The sequence below is a fragment of the Cryptomeria japonica genome, chromosome 8 (genome assembly GCF_030272615.1).
Source record: "Cryptomeria japonica chromosome 8, Sugi_1.0, whole genome shotgun sequence".
In the NCBI taxonomy this organism is placed as follows: domain Eukaryota; kingdom Viridiplantae; phylum Streptophyta; class Pinopsida; order Cupressales; family Cupressaceae; genus Cryptomeria; species Cryptomeria japonica.
In genome coordinates this window covers 479,468,499-479,482,098 of record NC_081412.1, presented here as the reverse complement: position 1 = coordinate 479,482,098, position 13,600 = coordinate 479,468,499, and the positions used below count along the sequence as shown (strand labels likewise).

Sequence of the window (13,600 nt, the reverse complement as noted above, 5' to 3'; positions counted from 1 at the left end):
TGGCATTTATCTTAGTTCGCATTCATTATTTTCATACAATTGCACGTAAGTTCACAATTATCATTATCATGCCAATACGTGTATTAATTTGTTTAGTTGTAGAATAATGATATTCTCTTTTTCAAATAGTATTTAAGTGTCACCAAAACTCACAAAGTTTAAGTTATGTACATCCATTTCATAATTATATTCAAGCATGATGTTTTCATAAGCTCTTAGTTTAGAAACTAATCAAAGGAAGTTGGAAAACCAAAACTAGCAGCATTCGGTATATACGGTGCCTCTGGGTCACGCTTATGAGTAATGTCGTCATGTTGAACTACTGCACTTAACGCCTAATAAAGCTGCATCAACGACGTCTGTGGCATCATCCCTATAAGTCGTCGGGGAGTAATAAGGGACACTTGGAAGTTAAAATCCAAGGGGCGGGTAATCCCCCTTGGATTGATAATCTAATAAGATAACTTGAAATGATTTCACATCCGTTGAGATAAACCATAGTAAACCCTTTTAGGGATTGTTAAGTTAAATGCTTTTACGAAATTGATTTCTTGTTTTTATCTTGAAGAGATATTGGTGACTTGCAATTTGGTTAAGGGGTGATGCTCATGATAGGTGTTAGGATGTAGTTGTTAGGCCACAAACAATAGGCCATCTGGAGCCTTTGTTTAAGCGCTACCATCGTGGGTAGCAACCGAAAAGAAACTGTCTGGGACATTGACCCTAGAAAGGGTTGCGTACCCACAAATAAGTTTACATCAAACCATAGAATAGAAAATAGAACTACATACTTTACGCCTTGATCTCGTGCCGAAGTGGGTATGTAGACAGTCTTGGGACGGAGTTGTCCCTCGTAGTCAGGCGTCCGTGGGTGGGGTCTAGGCTTGGTTGAGTAAGAATCCTATTTGTAAGATAATATAATTAAATTGGAAAAAGAAATTCAATGCATACTCGGAAGGAATCCCGTATGGATTCGCTTGACTTCCCGAGGCTTTAAGCCAAATTCAGAGGTGGAATTCAAGCTTATATTATTTAATTACTCCTAAGGACGACAACCTCGGTGCACTTCTGTTAGAAGAGTGTAGTACTTAGTGAGTGGCTCAGGACCCGAATGGTCCCTATGAGTCTAAGTCTTTGGCCAGAGCATCTCCTATCCCGTTTGGATAGATGCCTACCCCGTATGGGTAGATTCCTATCCCGTTTGGATAGATGCCTACCCCGTATGGGTAGATGCCTATCCCGTATTGGATAGATGGAATCTTATGTCCCATATGGACAATTGCCTAACCTGTATGGTTAGATGCTCATCCTAGATGGATGAATGCCTAATCCTAATGGATGGATACCTAGAGTATGCAATTGAATAAAACATAATGATTGAATTAAACAAAAAAAAAAAAGAATACTCAATTTTGTTGAATCAATTATGGTGGGTTATTACATCTAAAGTCTCTGGCCAGAGCATATCCTATTCTTATGAATAGATGCCTACCCTATTTGGGTAGATGCCTATCCCGGATTGGATAGGTGAAATCTCCTCTCCCGTATGGTTAGATGCCTAACCCGTATGGCTAGATGCCTAGTCCCGTATGGATAGATGCCTAACCCATAAGGCTAGATGCCCATCCCGGTTGGATGGATGCCTATCTCGTTTGGATAGATGTACCTAAGTATGTGATTGAATCAAACACAATTAACAATAAGTGATCAAAAAAAAAATAGACGGAATTTTTGGGTTGAGTGGAGTGGGTTATTACATGTAGACCCTTTAAAATGGCTAAAATCTAAAATGTATTTTTCTCTATTTAATTCAATCAGGCATGTTTTTGTTAATATCAATTTATACCAATGACCCTATTATATCCTTGAAGCTCTAACCTAGAAATATTTTGAAGAAGAGGAAACTTCAATGATGTATTTAATGTTGAAGTTAAATGTATATTAATTGAATGGTAAAAACAAAATGTCTATCAAACATAAGATATTTACAAATTTAAAAGTGAAGGGTGCAAGAACACTATTAAACTCAACTCCTCAAACTTTTTACATATATATGAATAAAATTCATAAAGGAAAAAGAATTGTGCTAGCCCTAAAGAAACTTTTGAATTGAAACATTACATCTATATGTAAAAAGGATTTGAATATTAAGTGAACCTTAAAAAAACCTTCACAAGCATAGCTAATCATGATTTAGTTCCATTACATGCCTAAATATTTGAAATTTCATAAGAAAATTAATAGTCTTATGGTATGCAAGTTTGTGACACATTCATCAAACAAACAAATGATCTTTAATTGAATCATGAGAGGGTGTATATCAAGATGATCATGACATGCTACAATAACCTTGAAGGTTAATAAAGCAAGTTAATGTTTTGTACTTCTGATATGAATTATTATAATCTTTAATTATTAGAATTATTTTCGAGGAAGAGGTTATTTATCTCTTATGAGATTTATTCCCTTAATCTTATATATGAATTAGTAATTAAGTTGGATTGCACATGGATAAGTGAAATGTGTTGTTATTGTAAGGATGTGTTAAGTACTATATTTTCCTTTTTAATATAAATTAGTGCATCATTAAATCTCAAATAGAGATGACATCTTTAGTGTTATTTAATTCAATTCTTATATTTTTGTTTTCACTAATATCTTTTCATATTTAAGAAAGTTGTGTTTTTAATAAGAGTTAGTGCTTTAGTATCTATAAAGGGTGAAATTGTATATCCATGTTATTTTCAGTTCATATTGTGTTTATTTTGAGTTGCTTTCTTATGTTTGTTCCAAAACAACATTTGTATTTGTTTAAGATGAGCTTCATTTTGAGCTCATATTTCATAGGTCTCCAGATCATTTTCACATCTAGAAAAAAAGATGCTTATATGAGTTAAAATATTTTAGGAACAAACATGGGAACATGTTGAATTTACAGAGGGATAGACAAACTTTAATTTTTTTTATTAATGTTTAAATAGATAAATAATATTGAACTAAAATTAAAGTTTGAAGACCTTAGTTAAACAAAAGAAATGTTATAGCTATTTTCTATAAAGTGCTTTGTGGGTGGTCATAAGGTATTATTGTTTTCTTTTGATATGTTAGTAATATATTTTTAAGTAGATCATCTTTATCTATTTCACTTTTTTATTGGACTTAATCAACCCAATAACCTTATACATGTGCTTTATTTAATAGAACTATTATTCTTGAAAAATTCACATTGTTTCCTACTTGTGAATAATTGACATTATTCAGTTATACTCTATTTCTAGGTTAAGGGGATACTCATGTAGTCTCTAATGCATGATTATTATTTTAGAATATATTTTGAGTATATATATTATTTTATGACGAGTGTTTGTATAGTATGTAATGTAAACACATGATAATATATTTTATAATATTTTTATTGAAGTCACATTAGAACATTTGTATTAAAGAATATATGTTAAACAATAGTAAACTAGTAAAATAGCATTAGTTCTTCAACTGTAAATTCATGATAATCATGGTGAAAAGAGATATATGAATTTACAGAAGAAAATAATGTAGATGAAGCAAAATAAAATAGAAAGTTTGAAGTATAAATATTCAATCTTGGCATCTTCAATTATTGGTTACGTATTTTTTTGAGTTGTGATGTAGATACATCTTATGCTAACTAGAACAAAAACTAAATTACTAATGAAGAAATGTTGTGTCTTTTTTCCCAAGAGAAGATAAAGTTATAAAATAACCCTTCAGAATTAAAAGAGAGATAAAAATAGAGGATATTATGATCCTTTAGTTAAAGAAGAGATTAGTAAAGAGTATTTATAAAAATCCTTTATAAAGTGAGACGATTAATTATTAAAAGGAAAATATTTTGAAGATGATACTAGTATGACAACACCATGCTCCATTATGGTATACATACTATGAGGATTATCAATTAATGTTATCATTTGGAAATAAAAAATGTAATGAATTACAAATATTTACATAACATTATTTTAGAAATATTTAATATAAAAAATAGTCAAGCTTACCTTAGTATAAGATTAATGGTTGCTGCAACTAAAAGGTGTTGATGTCAAAGGCCCAACATTAACATGTTTCACATAGATAATATGATTTTTATGAATACCATTTATATAAGGTTCAACTATCCACATGTACTATGTTTATTATTTCCTTACTACTTACATACATGTGAACTCGACATTGTTTTGATACTAGATATAGGGTAAACACCCCAGCCCTTAAATTCATTACAATCAATCTAGTAATTTAGTTAATATTACGTTTCAAAATGAAATATAATAAATTTAATTTTACCTTATTCAAATTTACCTATCCACAAATTCTAAATATTTGATTTAGTAGCTCATATATCATGACAATCTAATCCAATATAGATAGGCCTTGCTACTAGCCATATCCGTCCTATCATCCTGAGACCCATAAATAAAAAGTAACCCATAGTTTTGACATAAGTGAGGTGAACTTCAAGATGTAGAAGACTTGCCAACATCACCCTATGTTAGAGGCATAGTTTGTTGTAAAAGGGTATGTGTGAGTGAGCTAATGAATTATAAGATCTCAACCTCAACACTCCCTCACAATATAAGGGATTGTTACATACTCATGTCTAGCCTAGCAAGGGGTATCGATGCCTAGTTTTGGGCACATTATGGTTGGCCGTTGTTAATACTTTTCATCTGGGGAGGTAAAGGAGGTCATTTGAGCACTTAGTGGTGTTGGTAGAAGGATGAGATATGGTGTGCATGGATGTTTCTTCCTAGAGTTATTTGAGGTCATCTATTGTTGTTAAATTTTATTATTTTTTAACAACGCAGGTATGTGGTCTTTTCACGAGGACTTAGAGGATGTCAAGTGAGATTTTGCAATAGGTTGGTTGCAGGTTGCAGATCATTGTGATTTGATTATTGCCACACCTTTTATGTTAGTTTTGATTGGTAGATTTGAGTTGTTCTAGTTGACATTTCTCATGCAACACATGTGGATGCTATATAAGAGTCTTCTAGTTTTTTTGCACATCAACGGTTTTTTGGTGTGTTTTTGTTGGAAGATGGTATTTTTTAGCATGACAATAGATTACACAATGAATTGTTGTATGGTCTAGATATGTTGGCATGAATTTATTGATGTTAAATGGTTAGTTTGTAATACCCACCGTTATTGACCCAACAAAATTGACCATTCTTTTTTTTTGTTTAATTTAATCATTATGTTTGATTCAATTGCATACTCTAGGCATCCATCCATTTGGATTAGGCATTCATCGATCCGGGATGAGCATCTAACCATACGGGTTAGGCATCGGTCCATACAGGACATAAGGTTTCATCTATCCAATACGGGATAGGCATCTACCCATATGGGATACGAGACATAAGATTTCATCTATCCAATACGGGATAGGCATCTGCCCATACGGGGTAGGCATCTATCCAATCGGGATAGGAGGTGCTCTGGCCAGAGACTTAGACTCATCGGGACCATTCGTGTCCTGAGCCACTCACTAAGTACTACACTCTTCTAACAGAAGTGCACCGAGGTCGCCGTCCTCAGGAGTAATTAAATAACATAATACAAGCTTGAATTTTGCCTCAGAATTTGGTTTAAAGCCTCGGGAAGTCAAGCGAATCCATACGAGATTCCTTCTGAGTATGCATTGAATTACTTTTTCCAATTTAATTATCTTATCTTTCAAAATAGGATTCTTACTCAATCTTTCTTTTACCAAGCCTAGACCCCACCCACGAACGCCTGAGTATGAGGGACAACTCCATCCCAAGACTGCCTACATACCTGCTTCGGCACGGGATCAAGGTGTAAAGTATGTAGTTCTATTTTCTACTCTATGGTTTGATGTAAACTGATTAATGGGTACGCAACCCTTTCTAGGGTCAATGTCCTAGACAGTTTCTCTACGGTTGCTACCCACGATGGTAGCGCTTAAGAAAAGACTCAAGATGGCCTATTGCTTGTGGCTTAAAACAACTAGATCCTAATTCTTATCATGAGCGTCACCCTTGACCAATTGCCAATCAACAATAATTCTTTGAGATTAAATCAGTTTTATAAAAGCATTTCACTCATCATCCCTATAAGGGTTTACTATAGTTTAACTTAGCGAATGAAAGAACATTTTAGAATTATCTTATTAAATTACCAATCCAAGGGGGATTACCCGCCCCTTGGATTTTAACTTCCAAGTGTCCCTTATTACTCCCCGACGATTTATAGGGACGATGCCACAGACATCGTTGATGTAGCTTTATTAGGCATTAAGTGCAGTAGTTCAACTCGATGACATTACCCGTAAGCGTGACCCAGAGGCACCGTATATACCGAACGCTACTAAGTTTTGGTTTTCCAACTTCCTTTATTTAATTTTCTCACTTATGATAACATCATGCTTGAAAAATAATTATGAATTTAGACATTGCAAGGCTCAATTAATTGAGATAACTACTTGATGAATTACATGGAATAAAAGCCATAACTAACATTATTTATTATTCAAAACTTGAAATATAACTTTACATAATAATAGCGATTGGGAAACTTGCATAATAATAACGATTAGGAAAACTTGCATAATAATAATGATTAGGAACTTGCATAAAAATATTTAAACATATAACTTGCATGAAGAAGGGATCACCAATAATTGAAATCAACGTAAAGACATTTGCATGAAGCGAAGGTAGGGTAAGTTACTTGCGAGAATATCACTTATAAAACCACTAATCCCAACATAGAATTTAGCTTTAATTATTTAATACGGATTAATTGCTAAGTGGATCAAAAGAATCTAATTATAAAATTTGGCATAATTTTAATTACAATTTATAAATGGCTAAAACTAATTATAAATAAAAAATATTATCTAAGTTAAATTTTTTATTAAACTAAAAGAATTTATTTAAACTAAAACTTTATGTACATAAAAAAAAAGTCTAACAAATGTCATTTGCCAAAATTTAGAATTGAATTGGCATTAATAAAGGGAAATGGGAGTGGGACCCCACGGGTCCCCTCCACTACCCTGCGGAGTAATAACTTCGTCCTTTGCCTGCGAGCCGGTACGCACAGGCACTTTATCGTGCAGTATAACATCAATCACTTCGCATAAATTTATTAATACATAATGCATAAAAAATTATAAATACTATTACTATATATATAAATTATATTTTTATGTATTAAGTTTCCGGTTTAATTTTATTTAAGCACAGAGAGAAGAATTAAACCAGAATATGAGAGGTAAAATATTAATGTAAACAATAAGAATTTACTTATAGGAGTAAACAACACAGAGAGTTATTCGCAGAGGGATTCATTCCTTAGTTTTCAATTATTTCCAGTGAGAAGTAGATAACCAGACTCAAACATTTAAGGAACCAAATGAGAATATCACAGAGAATTACTCACGGCGAAATCTATCCTTTCATTGCAACTAATTTTCACAGAGAAAATAGGTATAACCAAATAATGGGATCAAATGAGATTATCACATAAGATTATTCACAGCGAAATCTATCCTTTCATTTCTACTAAATTTCACAGAGAAATTATATATACTCAGATAATGGAATCAAATGAAATTATCATAGAGGATTATTCACAGCGAAATCTATCCTTTCATTTCTACTAAATTTCCCAGAGAATCAGATAATGGAATCAAATGAGATTTATAATCAGATAATGGAATCAAATGAGATTATCATAGAGGATTATTCACAGCGAAATCTATCCTTTCATTTCTACTAAATTTCACAAAGAAATTATATATAATCAGATAATGGAATCAAATGAGATTATCACTGAGGATTATTCACAGCGAAATCTATCCTTTCATTTCTACTAAATTTCACAGAGAAATTATATATAATCAAATAATGGAATCAAATGAGATTATCACTGAGGATTATTCACAGCGAAATCTATCCTTTCATTTCTACTAAATTTCATAGAGAAATTATATATAATCAGATAATGGAATCAAATGAGATTATCACTGAGGATTATTCACAGCGAAATCTATCCTTTCATTTCTACTAAATTTCACAGAGAAATTATATATAATCAGATAATGGAATCAAATGAGATTATCCCAGAGGATTATTCACAACGAAATCTATCCTTTCATTTCTACTAAATTTCACAGAGAAATTATATATAACGAGATAATGGAATCAAATAAGATTATCACAGAGGATTATTCACAGCGAAATCTATCATTTCATTTCTACTAAATTTCACAGAGAAATTATATATAACCAGATAATGGAATCAAATGAGAATATCACAGAGGATTATTCACAACGAGATTTATTAAAAGGATGAGATTCAGATTTCTATTCGAAAAACCAGAGAGATGAATTAGAGGGAGGAAATAAAGATTGATCTAATCTAGTTCTTAGCAAGGAATTGAAACAAGATTTTTACTAATCTAATTCGCAGCAAGAATAAGATGCATGATTCAGAAATAAAATAACTAAATAAGAAAAAAAAAAAAACCTGGATACTTGCAATTGATGTAGAATCCCCTATGAATCCTTCAATTAGCCTCCCTTGATCCTTCAAGCTTGGGAAAATTTCTCCAAAGCAACCTTAGCTCTTCTCCAAAATGAAATATGACTACCAAAAATAATTTTTTTTTAGAAAAGAATTTCTTCAAGGAATAACCAACTCCTATTTTTGAAAACTTGCATATCATTTATAAGAAAAATCCCTCTATTCCACTATCTTGAAAATTTAATTAAAAAGGAGACACTTTCCCAATTTTGGACTTCATGCAAATTGATTAGACTTAGTGGAGGAGTTACATGCAAGGTGATGGAAAATCCTCTAGAAGCTTCTTATTCTTCCTACAACATGTGCCATAATTGGATGTGAAAAACTAAATAAATAAATAAGAAAAATGTATATTTTCCATGTGTGTGTGTGTGTGTTTTATTATTTTATCCTTTTATAATATTCATTCAATCATTTAAATAGCTTATCCAAAAATATAATAGAGTTTGTATTTTAATTTCAAAAGTGATAAAGGAGGGTTGTGACATAGTTGGAGGTGATTAGCAATTAGTCGTGGTTTCTATTCCAGCTATGATGATTGATTCTTGGCATATTTATTACCATGAGATTTGGTGATTGTGTTTGGATATTGGTTGGAGAATGGAGAGAAGGGGATAGGCCATGAAAAGTATAATTTAAGTGGGAGGTTGTTCAGATGTGAAGTTGCAGCATGAGTCAAACTTCAAATGGGAGATTGTTGGGATGTGAAGTCCGACTCTTCATTTCATCTTCTTATCCTTTTCCCTTTGTCTTATGTTGAAGACCACTCTATATATGTGTGTGTGTGCATATATATACATACATACATACATATACATACACATATATACATATATATACATATATACATATACATATATATACACATATACATACACATACATACATACATATATATATATATATATATTGCCATGCAGCAATTAACACTCTCCTATGTTATTGAGTTCCTCAGGGTCTCCAGGCTGTTAAAATGTTAATGACATTCAGTTTGAAAACTCTAGAAAGCTGGGGGTTGGTTAATTGTAGTTGCTTTTTAGAAGTAACCTGGGTTTAATCTTAATTAAGTCTACTTAACACACACTTCACACGGGCCCTTAGACAACATAAGTGAAAAATAGCTCTCGAAAACAATACAAACATTGAATCTTAAGATTTTGTCAATTAAGAACCTGATAGTGAGAGTGATCAAAATCGTCTCATGACACCCTTACATAGAAATATGATATGCATACCAAACCTCAAAGATATTTTAAAGCTTGTTTGTTATGAATATTTTGAATGATATTATAGATGGTAACGTTGTACATTCAACTCTCTCTCTCTATAAAGAAAAACAACCATTCTCATAGTTCTTTTTATCAGTTTTGCCTGAATGCAATGTAATCTGCAAGCCCCAACAAAGGTGCAACTTTTAATGTCTCCTCTATTTGACATCTTTCATAAAATAAATAATTTTTTTCAACAGCTGGCAAAGCCTTTCAATTTATTCAGCTCATCTCATACACATTGATGAACAAATAAATCAATTTTCAGCTCATCTCATAGGCAGAGTTATTTGGGATTTTCTCTTGATTTTTTGCAATTTTTTCTGATAATTTTTCTTTGTTTTTTCAAAAAATCGCCGAAGAGTTTTTTGTAAATTAAATCGTGGCCGTACATGATTCGCGATAAATCGAAAGTTAAATGATGATTTTTTCCAGATTTTTTTATCCATGGTCTTAATCATCTCCATTGCACAGGCAGTTGGCATGGCCAGATCCTGAGTCCCTCCTACGAGTTCACATGCTGCAATGCAAAGAGCAGGCCTCACACGCTTACCTCCTGCTAGAAGAGAATACCTCATTGAGTCGTGTAATTTTTCAGGATATTCAACTGGTATTGCCTTATCCAGTGCCTTGTCCACTGCCTCAGCCTTGGACTTCATGTAATTGTTGAAATCAAACTCAACAGTCTGCCTCTTCTCCTCCTCTGTAACCAACTGGGTCACTGTCCCTGCGGATCTAGAGGACACTGAATGCTTTTTGTATGTCAATGACCCAAGTTTCAGATGCCAATAATTCTCACCATTAGATGTACCCAGTGAGGGCAAATTCAAATTTGCTCCATGACAATTGTTAAAAGGTGTCAATTTGAAACAACTCCTCACACTCCTGCATTCTTGAGAAGAAGAAAAGGTAAAGAAACGCAGGCTCTGGCTACTTGCTGTTATTGTCATGTAAGCCATCCTCTATAACTTACTATGTACCAGCTCTTACAAAATCTCTGAGTAACAAAATCTAGATAATTCAAATGCTACACACAGGTGCCCAAGGAGCAGAAGAAACTATCAAAGATTATGCTGGAGGATTGCTGGTGCTGCTCCTCTTTCTTTCGGGCGTGAATGTGTGATTCAAACTGAAAGCTAATTATAATAAGATGGATCTCACAAATGACAAGCTTTCAAGATACCACTTGAGATGATCGAAGAGTAATACAAAAGAATAATGTGGTGGACAATCCATAGCTTATTCGATGTGCCATTGCTTGGCCGGTTGTGTCTTCAAAATTTCAAGCATATCTTCCATATCAATGTTTCGTATCTTCAATATCAATGTTTTTGGATTACAATATCAAATTTTTTGGATTATATAGAAATTTTCAGGATTGGATAAATATTTTATATTAATATTTGAGACCACATTCTATGATCGATTATTGTAGTCTAAATCATGAAGTGCGATCAGAATGTTGATGTGAATCAAATAAAAAACATTATTTATTTATTTTTATTTATTTATTTTTATAACAAAATACAGATGTTAATTTTGAGATTTGGTGAGCTCGCCATCCATGACGAATTCCTGACCATCAATTGATTTTCTTTTGTCAAATTCTGTTATTATGTTTTGTTAGTGTTTTTCTTTTTTCTTGTCTTGCGAATTTCTTAAAAAATATTTCATTAAAAATATTTCAAGTGTAAGTGTGGAGGAAGGGATATTTTCTGATTTGTGTTGATTCATTGATACTTTAAAAATAAAATACCTTTAAGATTCTATATATCATTGAAAAATAGTATAAATTAAACAAATATTAAAAGAAATTTATGATCAATGGTTTTAGATTTTTTCAATTAAACTTTAAGTAAAATGTAAGTTTAGATTTATTATTAATGATTTAAGAAATTTTAAATGAAAGTTTGAAAAATGTAAGCTTTCATTTATTTCAACTTCCACTTTCAATTTTCAGATTTTGACAAGGATTTTATGTTGCGAAGAATAGAGTAATTCATTTTAGCAACTGTAATGGAGGATTGTTAGCAAAAATGTTGGGATTGATGTCAACTTAAAGTCTATTTATGATTGAGTGCGCTACATGCTCGATTGTTTTTGCAATTAGGGTTGATTAAGTTTTTGATTAAGTGAAAAGCGGGCTTTGAAGGGGCCCCAAAACCCTTTACATCGGATTATAAAATAGATAAAGCATTGAAAGCCCAACTAGATAGAACAATAGGAGTTAGGGTTGATTAAGTTAACATCAATAGGAATTGCAATATGAATTATATCAAATTTAAGAATATGACATTTGTTAATTATTATTGCATTTTACATATTCATCTAATATGAAAACAAAAGTAAATAAGAAATATCATGAGTATAAATAGACATATATAAATAATAAACATTTAAAAGCATAAGCGAAGTATAATTATGAGGGAAAATAAATTTCACTTAGGTTCATCTAGGTTAATACAAATGCATGTACATTAGTATAATCAATTAACATTAATTAAATTTGAGTTGACAATCAAAAAAATTGAGCTTGGTTTTTGAAATGTGTGCAAATGTAAATAAAAAATAGTTGTACTTAGCTCCATGACCTATTGACAAAAATGGAGAAGGCTTCAATATGACAAGGGTTGGTACGAGGAACAAGCAATGCCAAACTAATGAATAGCTTGGAATTAACATTTTCTAGATCAACTTTGTGTAGAGATAAGTTTAGTTTTCTAGGACTAAATGCGGATCATAGTCCTATCTTGCACCCACAAACTTGCGTTATGTATTTAATTACTTTCTATTATGTAATTCACTTATTCAACAAAATCCTCTTTTTAATATTTTGTAGAATATTTAAGAATTTGAATTGTTAAATTTATGTGCTATTCTTTTTGTATATCATTATTGATCAGGTCAACCAAGCCAAATATTCCTTTCTTCTTTTAGAGATTTGGTAATTTAAAACACTAGGTGGGATGTGGGTTTTTATAAAAATAAATGTCTCATATTCATATACATATACATATACATATACATATACATATACATACATACATACATACATACATACATACATACATATAGACACACACATATATAATTTGAATATTTTATGCATTACAAGATGCCACCTGATTTGGCTGAGCTCAACAAGGGACCATCCGTTGGTAACATAGCGTTTTCCACATTCTGTGAAAACTAAGAATGAATTGATGAATATGAGATAAAAGAAGAATATCAATAAACAAGAGTTAGAAGAGAGAAAGAGTGGCCAAATTGAGAATAAAGGCTCACAATTTTTTTAAGTAAAGCTTGAATACAAGAATAATGAGATTTGTTTTTTTTATTCTATAACAGACAAGTAACTTAGTTTGAGAGAAATGTTACACACAAATATGGTCAAGTCATAGTAGCCCTAACTTCTCTATCACCAATGAGGGACAAAATCACATATTGGAGAACCATAAAATAGAAAAAATATGACAATATTGGTCATAGAAAGGAAATAAGAAATTAGGTGACAATTAGATTTAATAAAAAGAAATGTTTATCTATAAGGAAATGTAATTATCATCTATTAGTAGATAGGGAATATAGGTCAATTCAAGAGAGTAACTTACATATTTTAGTTGCAAAACTTAGATTTGAGGTTAAAGCATATAAATTTTCCATGTTTAACCATTAATAAAAAGATAGATGTCTTTAAATACATTAAATAGAGAAGAAAGAGGTTGTACAAACCAAAA

General features: G+C 31.7%; 1 protein-coding gene across 1 annotated transcript; it reads right to left on the bottom strand.

Moving 5' to 3' along the window:
* Positions 1-9,518: 9,518 nt before the first annotated feature.
* LOC131857739 (heterodimeric geranylgeranyl pyrophosphate synthase large subunit 1, chloroplastic-like) lies at positions 9,519-10,822 on the bottom strand. Its single transcript, XM_059210446.1, has 2 exons — positions 10,256-10,822; positions 9,519-9,560 (listed from the first exon to the last, which is right to left on the bottom strand). Exons 1-2 carry the CDS (start codon positions 10,820-10,822, stop codon positions 9,519-9,521), a joined length of 609 nt encoding a protein of 202 aa, XP_059066429.1.
* Positions 10,823-13,600: the final 2,778 nt, after the last annotated feature.